Below are 12,484 nucleotides of genomic sequence, written 5' to 3'. Positions count from 1 at the left end.
TCATATATACTCATTAACTCTTTAATATAACTCGTATATCATTCAACTCTTTAATCATTTTACATTTATCTATAAATTCATTAACTCTTATAATTCTTCATATTTCATCATGGACTCCTAGATGTGTATTGTCCTTCAATTTCATATTAACTTATGAATAGTTGATTTATATTTTTCAACTAATACACATCATATTATTATTATTCTTGTTCCAAAATGAACTATTTTTTTTTTGTAAAAAAATTATCTTAACTTGTTGAAAAATAATTTATGTTCTCGCCTAATTGTTATTTGTATTCAATACTATTTTCATGAAAAAAAACAAGAAAAACAATAATTGTCTTTCTCCCTTCAAATATAATAATTTTCCTTTAATTATTTGTATTTTCTCCATAAAATTAGTTTTCTATAAAGGAGCTGAGAAGTCTTTTTTTTTTTAAATACTTGGTACAGACTACCAAGTTATATAAGATAAATGTGTTTATATCACAATATAAAACTACACAAAATGATGCTATGTCAGTCGCAGCATCCTAATATCTAAAGACAGTCTCATTCCTCTGCTTCTACACATACCACAACACACATGAATTTTGTAGCTCATTCCCTTCTCTCCTTAGCCCCTCCTATTGACACGTGAGAAGAAAAATCTCATGTGCATAACTAAGACCCCTCTTTTCAACAGTACCGCACCCAAACGTGCTTGAATCCGAGCCCAAACATCGGTAACATACTCACAATAAAATAAGAGATGTAGAGATGTTTCTATATCACAACAATTACACAAAGAACAACTCATCTCACATATAAATGTCAGAAAAAAAAAATGTTGTTTAGTGAAAGGATAAGAATGATAATTCATTTTTAAACCATGCATAAACTATACGGTTGATACTTAGATGTATATTAACTAAAATTATCCAATAAGAGAAATATAAATGGATTCTGAATTAATTTTGATTTCCTTAGCTTTGGTACGTTGATATCGCCCCTCCGACCTGCCATGATTGATCCAACGGTCTGGATCTAAACACACACATATATGGTTGGAGCATATATTTAATATTTTTTGTTGAAATTCAGCACCGAACTAAAAGGCCAAGCCCAATTTAGTAATTAAATCAAGAATATTAGTTAGCAGCAAAGAGGCCCAAATCCAATTAAATAGTTACAAGATTGATCTAGAAACTACTAAAGAAAATATCTTGTAGTGTGAGATATAGAAAAATCTAGAAGAGCCCAAAAATATCTTAGGTCTAGATATTTCTTTGGCTCTCATGGAGCAAGTATAAATAGGGTGCCTTGCTCCTCATTTTCACCATCCAAGCAAGAAAGCAATCTTGGATCATATAAGTAGTAGAGTGTTGTAGTAATTTGGAGGTGTAGGATAATATAAGTAGTAGAGGGTGTAATCTTGGAGGTTAGATTATTAAGTAGTAGAGTTGTAAGAATATATTGAGAGAGTAATAAAAATTAGTTTCAATATAGTGTCTCTACTCAACAGAGTGGTATCAGAGCCAAGTTAGGTCCTGTTGGCTAGAAGGTTCGGATAATCCGTGAGTCTGTTGTTGTGTCGAAGGTCCTGCTGATTAGGAGGTTTGTGTAACCCCTTAATACGCCGTGGTGTCGAAATGTCAGACTTGAGTGGCATGAGTGGTTTGATTGAGAAGTTGAATAATTATAATTATAGAGACTGGCGTACGTGTATTAAGTCATATCTACAGGGGCAAGATCTGTGGGAGATTGTCGGTGGCGATGAGATCGAACCCCACCGAATTTGATCCGAGCTTATAAGAAGTGGAAGGTGAAGGCGGGTCGAGCATTATTCGTGTTGAAGTCTACGGTGGACAAGAGCCTACTATCTCACATTGAAGATGTGGAGACACCAAAAGAGGCATGGGATGTTTTTGCCGCGTTGTTTTCAAGAAAGAACACAAGTCGGCTGCAACTGTTCGAGAGGGAGCTGATGAATATCTCCCAAGGTGATAAGACTATAAGTGAGTATTTTCTTAAAGTAAAAAATTTGTGTAGGGAGATTGAGCAGTTAGACGCCAATGCAAAAATTGGCGAGGATAGAATGCGACGGATAATCCTGAATGGCATTAGGCCGGAGTACAGCGCCCTCATCACGGCAATTCAAGGATGGGCGACGCAACCAACCCTGTTGGAACTGGAGAATTTGTTGGCCAGTCAGGAAGCTCTTGCCAAGCAGCTGGCAGGTTTGACGGTAAAGCACGAAGAGGAGAAGGCTTTGTATAGTGATCGACGTGGAGAGTCGAGCAGAGACCGGTATCGACGATAACTTGAGACGGAGAAGGTTTGTCATGAACAATGCAAGAGGTGTTCATGTTCAGGGGGAGCTCCTAGAGACCAAGAGGGCAAAGGAGCCGAAGGCGGTGAATACCAGAGTAGAAGAGTGGAGTGCTACAATTGCAGACGACGATGGCACTATGCGAGAGAGTGTCAGTTCAGGAAGAATGAAGGAAGCTTTGTGGTGACCACGAAGGAGAAGGCAATAGAAGAGGTCCCAAGTGAAGAAGATTGGGACGCAGTGGTGGCTGTTGCGATGCAATCGGTGGCCGACGTAGAGGACGTCGAAGAGGCTGGTGAGCCTGAGGATGAGGAGATCGATTTTGAGTCATGGTTCTTTGAAGAACCAGTTGAAGAATCGGTCAAGAAGGAGACCGAAGTTGTGAGGTGCGCAGTGGCTGATGAGATGGAGGCCATCACCAAGGAGAGTGATGATGACAAGATGACACAGAGGAGTGTCGTTGTTGCAGAAAAGACTGCAGTACAAGAGTTTGTGCAAAAAGATGGAGCTTGTCAGGTGAATCGTCGAGAGAAGAGAATTCGACGACGACTTGTGCCAAGGCAGCGTGAGAAGAAGATTTCAGAAACTTCTCTTGTGAAGATGGCTATTCTGGAAAATCGACCGCATACGTCTGAGCAACTTCAAGATCAGAAAATTAAAAGAAGCAACAAGAAACAAGACGATCCAGATAAACGCGGAGCACCGAAAATTAAAATTCAGCACCGAACTAAAAGGCCAAGCCCAATTTAGTAATTAAATCAAGAATATTAGTTAGTAGCAAAGAGGCCCAAGTCCAATTAAATAGTTACAAGATTGATCTAGAAACTACTAAAGAAAATATCTTGTAGTGTGAGATGTAGGAAAATCTAGAAGAGCCCAAAAATGTCTTAGGTCTAGATGTTTCTTTGGCTCTCATGGAGCAAGTATAAATAGGGTGTCTTGCTCCTCATTTTCACCATCCAAGCAAGAAAGCAATTTTGGATCATATAAGTAGTAGAGTGTTGTAGTAATTTGGAGGTGTAGGATAATATAAGTAGTAGAGGGTGTAATCTTGGAGGTTAGATTATTAAGTAGTAGAGTTGTAAGAATATATTGAGAGAGTAATAAAAATTAGTTTCAATATAGTGTCTCTACTCAACATTTTTTTTAGAAGTTTAAAAAAAAAATGAGAAGCGTTATTTACTTTATTTTACTTGAAATAATAAAGTTTTTATGTTTTGTTTTATCAATTATTCAGAATTTTATATTGTAAGGTTGATATTCATATAACAATACTTGTAATTTATCTGCTATTTTATTATCTGAGAAGTTAAAAAAAAAAAAGGTACAATTGGCATTGCCACGGTAGTAGCCTAGTAGGCAGAGTCTACCGCTGATAATGTCAGAGATAAAGATTTTTGTTTTCGAAATTTTGAAATAAAAATCGAAAGCAGAGTTGGGCTTTTTTTTTTTTTTTTTAAGGATATGAATAAAAATTTCGGCATAGCGACCATTATTTTGAACTCGCGATGGAAAATTTGTCAAATGGGTCTAAAACGACATGTAGAATGCTGGGTGTTAAACCCCAAATAATTCGGCTATCGCAATTTTATTTGCAAGCCAGCACTTTTGATTCGGGCCTACGGGCCCTTGTAACTATACTTTGTTTATGGTGACATCAACACTAGATTGACGAATAGCTTACAATCTCCAATTGCAATTTTGATTGATACAGTGCACCGTATAAACATCTTTGTTGAATTTTGATTGCAACACATGAACACAAGTCTTGCAAATGGCCTAGTAGTTCTAGGTGCGTTTGGATGGAACAAGAATAGTACTATTTTTTTGAATTATTCGATGTTTGAATAGAACAAAAATAGCACTAATTCACTATTCTTTATTTGTTTTATATGGATTAGCTCACTATTCTACTAACTCAATTAACAATTAGATTAACTCTATTCTTGCTCTATTCCTTGTTTCATCCAAAAACATAGAGAGTTCAAGTTCTATGACCACAAATATTAATGTAAGACTTGTGAGCATTTTCCATTTAACTGAAAATAGACCTTCTCGAACAAAAAATATAAAACTTCAACATTCTTAGGATATTTAATTATAAATCTAAAAAAAAAAAACTAATTCCAAAACACATTGCAGAAGTTAGACAGCAATCCCTAGTATTTTCAGATTTTTTTTTTTGTTAGTGTACAAATTACATATAATAATATATACCTTCTTTCTTCTTCCTTTTTAATAAAAAAAATAAGGGAAAAAAGAGCCAAGTTCATAAGTTGCAACAATCAACACACTTTATGACAAGCAGTAGATTTTCTTTGCAGATGTACAACACATTTCCACTTCCTATCCTTGCTTTCTTTTCTCTTTGTTTTTCTTTTAGGACTAATTTTCTCATATGAACACTGTAACCAACAATGAAAAAAACCAATTGGAGCTAATATGTCATGAAAGACAGTGTACATTTTATACATACAAAAAACTACATTGTATTTTCTTTCCGTTATTCAATTACTCCAACCAGTACAACTTAATTTGCCGGGATCAAAGACCAAATATAGAGTCTGGCTAGTATAACATCAGTGTCATATGACACTAACTTCAAAATTGATTAAATAGATTTCAAACAACTATTCCAAACCGTTCAAACCGATTTGTTTTATGAGTGATACGTTTACACACAAATTTTTATAGTTTCGAGTTATTTTAGTATCAAATCAAACGGTAAAAATATTGAAAAATGAATGTATTGAAATTAACTTAAAAACTCACACATTTGACCACTTGACTTGATACTAAATAAGTTCGAAAAGTTATAAATTTTTCATGTATACGCACAACTAATGAAGTAGATCGGTTGGAATGGTTTGGATTCATCGTTTGAAATTGATTCGATAGATTTTAGAGTTGGTGTTATATAGGTTAAAATAACATTGATGTTAGACTAGCTAAACTCCCAAATATATTCCATATCTGCAAAAACTGCCCCATAGAACATGTTCTTGTGTGTAACTGGATAATTGGAAGGTAAAAATCCAAAGGGACATTCCATTTTATTACATTTTGCCCATCGATCTGATAAAAGGGCCTTGACTTTTGCGAGCACCAAAAGTCTCCGGTATTTGATAATAACAATATATATTAAGGTGCTTTCTGCAAAAAGCAACAAAAGGAAAATAAATGATTAAAAAACAAAATTTACAATCATAGCCACAAGTCATGATACTGGAGCTCAGAAATGCAGGAAGAGAGAGCATCCCTCGCAGTTAGGTTGTCGGCCTCCATGAAAATAACTTCCTCGAAAAGGCTCTTTGCTTGTTGCAGGAGCTTTATCTTCTCTTTGTTATTGTGCTGTCTCAGATGGGACCGCTGCTGTAATGCCATGCCCCACCTATATAATGCTGCACATGCAGATTCCATGATTTGAATTTTCGGATCTTTCTTCGCTTATTTATTTTCTTATATTAATCATGTAAGAACAAGGATTAAAATTTGAGTCATTATGTCCACATTTTGGATGATACATAGAAAAACATGTGGAAATGGTACCGAACTTATTAACAAGCAGATTAGTGGGACTATAGCCTGATCCTTCTGTGTAATGTCAGTTAGATTCCCAAATAAAACCCCATTAACTTATAGGAAGCAAGAAGAAAATTAGAACTGGCTCAAAGACATCCAGTTTGAATACTTATCGGACCTGCCTTATAGTGCCTCAATTGAAATGGAGACCATGTCTATATACATCTTGAGAAATATCAACATAAAATAGCTGTCATAAAATAAAATACAGCGAAAGTAGAAAAATGAATCTCCCCGAAAATTGGTTGGTCTCAATTTAGATTCACAAATTATGAAGAAATAATTGCTTGAAGCCAAAAAACAGATATAATGTACAATTTAGAAATTGTACGTACCTTCTGGCGCATAAGCATTATTCCTCGATAACATGGCATCAAATTTATCAATTGCCGCAAGATACACCTTGTCAGCATCAACTGACGCCTCCTATATTTGATCAAGCAAAGTCAATATCTTGTTTAAACTAATTAATGACGCTGTCAAAAAAAAATAACAGCAGTTCAATTAACTGATATGGTAGCAGCAATGTTTTATTACTGGTTTGACCACTTTAGCTGTAGTATATTTTTTATTTTTCATTTGGCCAGTATGATACATAACAGCAATTTTGAAGTAACTTACAGGTCCAATATCTGAAAGTAATTGAGCACGGAATGAAAGCGTAAGGCCCCAATTGTAAAGGGCTTTTGTGTCATTTGCATCAATGGTGAGAGCCTTTTTGTAGTTTCTCCCCGCCTCAATTAACAAGTTCTCACACTCTTCACACACTTCAATAAGAGCAGATCCAACCTCGGCTTTTTTAAACCTTGAATCATCCCTATTACCTAAAAGACCTCTTAATTCTCTACTGATCTTGAGTTTGAGCTCTCCATGCAATAAACAGGCATTGCCTAATTGACCTATAGCTAATAAGCTATTAGGTTTGAGAGATACTGCTGTTGAGAGAAGGGTTGAAGCTTTGTATAACAAGGCGTCAGCATTTTTTTTATCAGAGTTACTCTTCATGCATTCTCTTGCTCTTGTTAAGATGTCTGATGCCTCCTTCAAATTTCTGTTGAACTCTTCATCGTTAGAATTTGTATTACTGTCAGTTTGATCTTGGGTTTCTGAATTCTCTTCAGTCAAGCCCCTTTCTCCAATCTCCTCAAATTTGAATTTATATGACCTGTTGCGTATCTCAACTGTTTGTTCTAGTACTGATGATCCCTTTGATTCTCTAATTAAACCTGCCTTTTGGGAACTATCTCTTATATGCTTTAAAACTGTTCTCTCAAGCCTTGATGAATTCAGGCCATTGATTTCTTGATTGTATGAATGCATATTACTATAAGCAGGTTCAAGCCTCCCATTATCCAAAAAACCTCTCAAGGAAGTAAGTTTAGATTCTTCTACCTTTGAACTCTTTGAAAGCAAATTATCTTCTTTTTTCAAGTTTACCTCCTCTGACAACTCCTTATTAAAAGATTCAACTTTTTTGCGCGTTGTACCAATCTCGCCTATGTTTTCTTCAATTAGACTACCAAAATATCTTACAACATCAGAAGCTACTGCTTCAAAGGTTGCTCTCTTTTGAGCTGGTTTTGAGTTCAGTTTCTTCTCCCCCTCAATGATTTCATTAAAATTAAGATCTTTCTCCATAACCTTGGATGCATTTTCTAGTTTGATTTTTATGTAATCTGTAATATCAATGGACTTTCTGATTTTACCACTTTCCAAGCGACCCGATACACCAATAGATTGCAATCCATTTCTCAATTCACCGAGCTTTACCTCCAGTTCACTGATAATAGCTCTCAAAATCTGAGATTTATCCTCAGAAACATCAAATTTCCGGGTTTTGCTTCCAACTTCTCCTCTACCAACTCCAACTGCAAAACCGGCCAAAAAAACCAGAACCAACGCAGGAAAAAATGTAAAAGGAGAAAATCGAACCCTAGACACAGCCAAAGCAGAGAGAAACCCGACAAGAAACAAAGCACCGTTCTTTCCATTTCTGATACCAATAGAAAGCAACAAGTTTTGAATTGGATCAAGCTCATTTGATTCCGATAGCGGTTCGGCTATTGCGAGGTCGTCCCAGCCACCATAGCTGGAGGCAATTGAATTAGTGGAAACCAAGACGGGTATCGGGTTGCGGATTTGGGTCCGAGAAGGAAGCGACGAGAGATAGGGTTTAGGCCCTTTAGGGATTACATTCCCACGGGATGGTGAGAGGAGAAAGCAATAGAGAGAAGGGTATGTAGAGGAGAAGACCATAGTCACTGGCGTGGCAAGAGAGGAAGCCCCGACCGGAGCCTGTTCTCGCTAGAAAGCTAGTTAAAATTGCTAACATTTAACGGAGCATTTTTAGCTTCATTCAGCGCACACAGTGGGCAGATCTACTGTAGCACAGGGATACTGAATTTCGAATTTTAGTGGTGATCTATTGGTATCGATCGATTTTGTTCTTTTTAAAAAAAAATTTGTCCCCTCTAGATATTTGATTTGTAATTCGGGTTAAATTTAGTATTAAAATTAAAATATTTTTTTTAAATTATAATTGGTAATATTAATTATAAGTTATAGGATTATAAATTATAAGTCAAGGTATTGAAAAATACAAGTCAAAATATTGTTTTTTTTATCGAGTACCCAATTAGTTAATGGATTTAAATCTGATATTTAAACCCGATTCGATATTTTTTGATCCCCTACAAAAATTCTAGGTCCGGCCCCTGAGCGCACAGGGTCCACCCCCTGAGTGCACAGACCAAAGAATCGAAACAGTGCTGCATATGATTCATGGCCCTGTATGAAGCTAAAATTGCTCTGTTAAAATGTTTACCAAAAATTTTTTATGATAGATAAGTTGATTCAAATACAGGTGTTTTCATGTTAGAGATACACAGCGGATTTAAAGACAGGTGCTTTCATGTCCATATGTATCTAAAATTAAATTGATCTATATCATACTTTTAAGTATTAATCTTATCCGTACTTCATTTTTATCAGTTAAGACTAATGAATAACAGACAAATAATGAATAATTACTGAATAAAGTGATAAGTTATATAATTTAACCAAAAAAAAATACAAATAGTATTGCTTTAAACACATTTTATACACAATATCACAAGTATAGATTTATGTATTAATTGGTCCTATTAATTTAAAAAAGATATAAATTACTAATTAAATAAAATTATATAAAACATAGTTAAATCAATCTCGTCGTAATAGTTCCATGTACAAATAAAAGAATATCATGTATGGTTTTTGCATTATCAATTAAACTATAGAATATCAAGCATAAATAACTCTTATTCATACCCTTTTTTGGTAAGTTAATTATGTTTTTATCGACACTATTATCGTCGCTAAAAATAAACGAATAAAAATAGTTCACTATTAAATTTTTTAATTCAATTAATTCAGTCTTAACGGTTCAATTTAAAATTTCGGCTTCCTCCGTTGCTATCCCCTGCAGACTTGAGAAATATTATGCCAGAAAACTATTAATCTGCATACCCAACTAATGTTCACCATAGTACACATGAAAATACATATATTAGAATGACTGCAGTCAATACATGGCCCCACAATATATCAAACCAAGAACTAACAGAAATCGAAATATAATCCTTAGCAGCAGTCTCTCTACAACCCAAAAGAACACATACACAATCACGATTGTTAAATACATAACTACATAATAGAAACCACCTCTACCCAAAATCCCAAATCAAGCATCAGGTTCACCCCATACATTCACTACTCAAGCAGAAACAGGAACAGGAACAGGAACAGTAACCTTTGGGGCAACAGAGGTATTTTCCTTGCCAGGTGCAGAAGCGTTAGACGGTCCAGCTTCTTTGGCAGGTTCCTTTGTAGGTTCCGGTAGCTTCATGTGAGGTGGGGGGTTGTGCTTGAGTTTCACAAGGATCTGACGCATTCTGGACATGTCAGTGGGCTTACCGGGTTTTGGGCCCTGCATAACAGTGATTGATGGTTTGTTCTCCTTCTCTTTCTTGCCTCTCTTCTTCTCTATGTTGGCTATTTCATGTGGAATGAGCTCTGATATAGCTTTCCAGTATTGTTTGTCAGCATCAGCATGAAACTTCTCTTGACTGGTTTTAAAGAGCTGGGCAAACAAAGAATAAAAATGTCAAATTTAAGGTGAAAACAGGTAAAAGACAAGAACTGAAGAACTAAGAAAAGGTACCTTCTCCTTTTCAAGGTTCTGAACCTTGCTTGTCTCAACATTGAGTTTTCGCTTCTCATAGAAGGCTTCTTTGTATCGTTGAGCCTCAACTATAATTTGTTCTCTCTGTTCCTTCTCCTTTTTCTCTTTATCTTCTAAAATCATCGCATTTTGTCTGCATATATAACATCATTCCAGGAAATAGTGCCTCAAATTTTTACTACAAGTTCGGCGAATATACAGTATGGGAATGTTTTAGTCAACATGACGAATTAAATTGAGCTAAGTTTTATAGTTGACCCTACCTAGAGTTAACAGGTGCCAACTGCTACCAAAAATGTTGGAAAAAAGGTTACCTTATATCCAAATACTGTTAAATTGTGCTGAAAATCATGAGTGTTTGTGAACAATAAAAATGGTAGACAAATCTACATTTGGTGCCTACACCATTTATCTATTCTTTTAGTGACAGCTGTATAAAACACTTCCAACCAAAAGTAGCCTAATTAATTTCAGTAGATGAATAACTTTTAGGTGTCAGGCTCACTAGTGAGTCCTAAGAGGATCAATAGCCCAATTTCGGTTAGATCTTGAAGGCCGAAATTACTTAATGTTCATGTAAGGTGTGTAAAGATGCAAATATTTGCAATTCCAGTAAGTTTTGTGACTCATTATCTTCCAAGATGCAAAATATTTTACTAATGATATATTGTTGTTACCACAATAAAACTCCTGGACCGTTTTTTTAAATAATAAATAGGAGTTTTGAGCTAAACTAGCTACAGTTCCAATTGGGGTTAATCTATGCCAAGGATAGTAAAAAACGAACTAAAACAGCATATACACAATTCAGCAAACATACAGAGGGTATATTTTAAGCTTAGTCATGCCTCATGCCATTCAACTGAGCAGATCTAATTACATAAAAAGAAATCTCTACTGAATAAAATTACCGAAGATCTAAATCAAGTAGATCGAACAAAAATGAACACAAACCTGCGCCACTCTCTGAGAATGAACCCTTCATCTGGCTGCATCTCGCTGGGAGGAGGCAAGATAGGCTCGTCGGATACAAAAACCGGTCCATTATCCAACCCGCCATTTGTTTCGGATCCGAAATCAGGAAGCGGATCCGACCGGAACGCGTAAAGGTCAGGTGAGGATGGGATCTCGCCGACAGACACGTGGGCAGCTGGGATATGATCCTCCGCCGCGATCTCGACCGGATCCTCTGCGTCCTCCCCCACGCGGTAGTAAGAATCGTCGTCGTCGAACGGGTGAGAAACGGATGAGATAATGACAGGATCCTCGTCGCCGTTGGCAGAGAAGGCATCGAATGAAGTAGCCATAGCGATTGGAGGAGAGTGGGGTGGCCTTGTGGGGAACTTAGTCTTAGTCGAGTTCTTTAGGAAGGAATTTGTGTGGGGGCAAGAAAAGCAAGCTTGATGGGATGGGTTCTGTAATCGGGTCGGTGAATCCATATCCTCTGAGGTAACAGGATATTTCTGTTTTTTTTCTTTTAAAATTATCAGGAGTTCACATCTGACTAATCTGAGTCAAATTCGATATTTTTTTAAATTAAGTCAATATTTATTATTTATGTATTTTTTTTATATACGCGTCTATAATTGCAAAAGATAAATAAAGAGAGGAGAGGGAGAGATTATCTTTTATGATAATTTAATTGAAGAGTTTTTATGCTTGAAAATGACAATATAATATTGAGAAAATTTTCTATTATGTCCATACAAACTTTCAAAATAGTCAATTTTTCCTTAAAAATATCATAATATTAAAATATCTTCACAGAAAGTTAACCTACTTCTTCTATCACTTTTTATTTATTTAACTTTTTATTTGATATTTTAACAAAAAGATAGGAAATAACAAGAGGCAAGCAATAGAACATATGACGTTGAAGATGTTGATTGATTGAATTGTATTGGCAAGCAAAACAAAAGGCAAATTAAGGGAAAGGAAGATTGGAAAAGACAACCAAATCAGTAATGGAAAAATTAAACACAGTATAATGCTGACAGATTTTATAAAATAAAAATATTGAATTTCTGAGAAAATAAATGTACAAACATCTTTTCAATTTTGTAGTTTCTGTTTCATTATTTCCATTTTTCTTTGTAGTTTTCCAATTTCATTCAGCTCAATTGTTTTGAGCTTCTTGTTACTTCCATTTTTTTTGCAAGTTACAGCACCTTTGTGACTTTATATCAAGATATATAAATAGAGGCTGAACCCTATTTTTACTAAAAAAAAATAAAATAAACGGTACATGACAACTGCCAAGTATATATTTAGTTACAATTATAGGTACGTTCAACAGATAATAAACATTCTTCCATGAGTTTAAAAAAAAAAAAAGATGAAGCATGTGTCCAGTTGCAAAGCTACAAGAC

The 12,484-nt window shown here is 35.4% G+C and overlaps 2 protein-coding genes across 3 annotated transcripts; both read right to left on the bottom strand.

Annotated features, from left to right (window-relative positions):
- Window positions 1-5,331: 5,331 nt before the first annotated feature.
- LOC144547220 (uncharacterized) lies at window positions 5,332-8,224 on the bottom strand. The gene is made up of 3 exons (XM_078295813.1): window positions 6,515-8,224; window positions 6,229-6,319; window positions 5,332-5,712 (listed from the first exon to the last, which is right to left on the bottom strand). Exons 1-3 carry the CDS (start codon window positions 8,147-8,149, stop codon window positions 5,516-5,518), a joined length of 1,923 nt encoding a protein of 640 aa, XP_078151939.1. The 5' UTR covers window positions 8,150-8,224; the 3' UTR covers window positions 5,332-5,515.
- A 1,196-nt stretch (window positions 8,225-9,420) lies between these two features.
- LOC144547212 (clathrin light chain 2-like) lies at window positions 9,421-11,569 on the bottom strand. 2 transcript variants are annotated; one of them, XR_013509051.1, is made up of 4 exons: window positions 11,070-11,569; window positions 10,095-10,248; window positions 9,582-10,013; window positions 9,421-9,529 (listed from the first exon to the last, which is right to left on the bottom strand). XR_013509051.1 is itself a non-coding variant. In XM_078295804.1 (3 exons), the coding sequence occupies exons 1-3, from the start codon at window positions 11,552-11,554 to the stop codon at window positions 9,648-9,650; spliced, it is 1,005 nt and encodes a 334-aa protein (XP_078151930.1). In that variant the 5' UTR covers window positions 11,555-11,569; the 3' UTR covers window positions 9,421-9,647. The 2 variants fall into 2 exon arrangements, 1 of the variants encoding a protein (XP_078151930.1); XM_078295804.1 differs by having other exon boundaries at window positions 9,421-10,013.
- Window positions 11,570-12,484: the final 915 nt, after the last annotated feature.

The sequence above is a fragment of the Carex rostrata genome, chromosome 2, assembly GCF_964058835.1.
Source record: "Carex rostrata chromosome 2, lpCarRost1.2, whole genome shotgun sequence".
In the NCBI taxonomy this organism is placed as follows: Eukaryota; Viridiplantae; Streptophyta; class Magnoliopsida; order Poales; family Cyperaceae; genus Carex; species Carex rostrata.
The sequence above is the reverse complement of the archived record's forward strand: the minus strand, read 5'-3'. Positions and strand labels throughout refer to the sequence as shown.

What these genes read in the sequence shown, in the direction of transcription:
- LOC144547220 (XM_078295813.1), bottom strand. Translation starts at nt 8,149, where the DNA reads ATGGTCTTCTCCTCTACATACCCTTCTCTCTATTGCTTTCTCCTCTCA. An exon ending in TACTTTCAGATATTGGACCT is followed by an intron (nt 6,320 to 6,514) that starts GTAAGTTACTTC and finishes GATCAAATATAG; the next exon opens with GAGGCGTCAGTTGATGCTGA. An exon ending in TAATGCTTATGCGCCAGAAG is followed by an intron (nt 5,713 to 6,228) that starts GTACGTACAATT and finishes CTGCATGTGCAG; the next exon opens with CATTATATAGGTGGGGCATG.
- LOC144547212 (XM_078295804.1), bottom strand. Translation starts at nt 11,554, where the DNA reads ATGGATTCACCGACCCGATTACAGAACCCATCCCATCAAGCTTGCTTT. An exon ending in ATTCTCAGAGAGTGGCGCAG is followed by an intron (nt 10,249 to 11,069) that starts GTTTGTGTTCAT and finishes TTATATATGCAG; the next exon opens with ACAAAATGCGATGATTTTAG. An exon ending in AGAACCTTGAAAAGGAGAAG is followed by an intron (nt 10,014 to 10,094) that starts GTACCTTTTCTT and finishes TTGTTTGCCCAG; the next exon opens with CTCTTTAAAACCAGTCAAGA.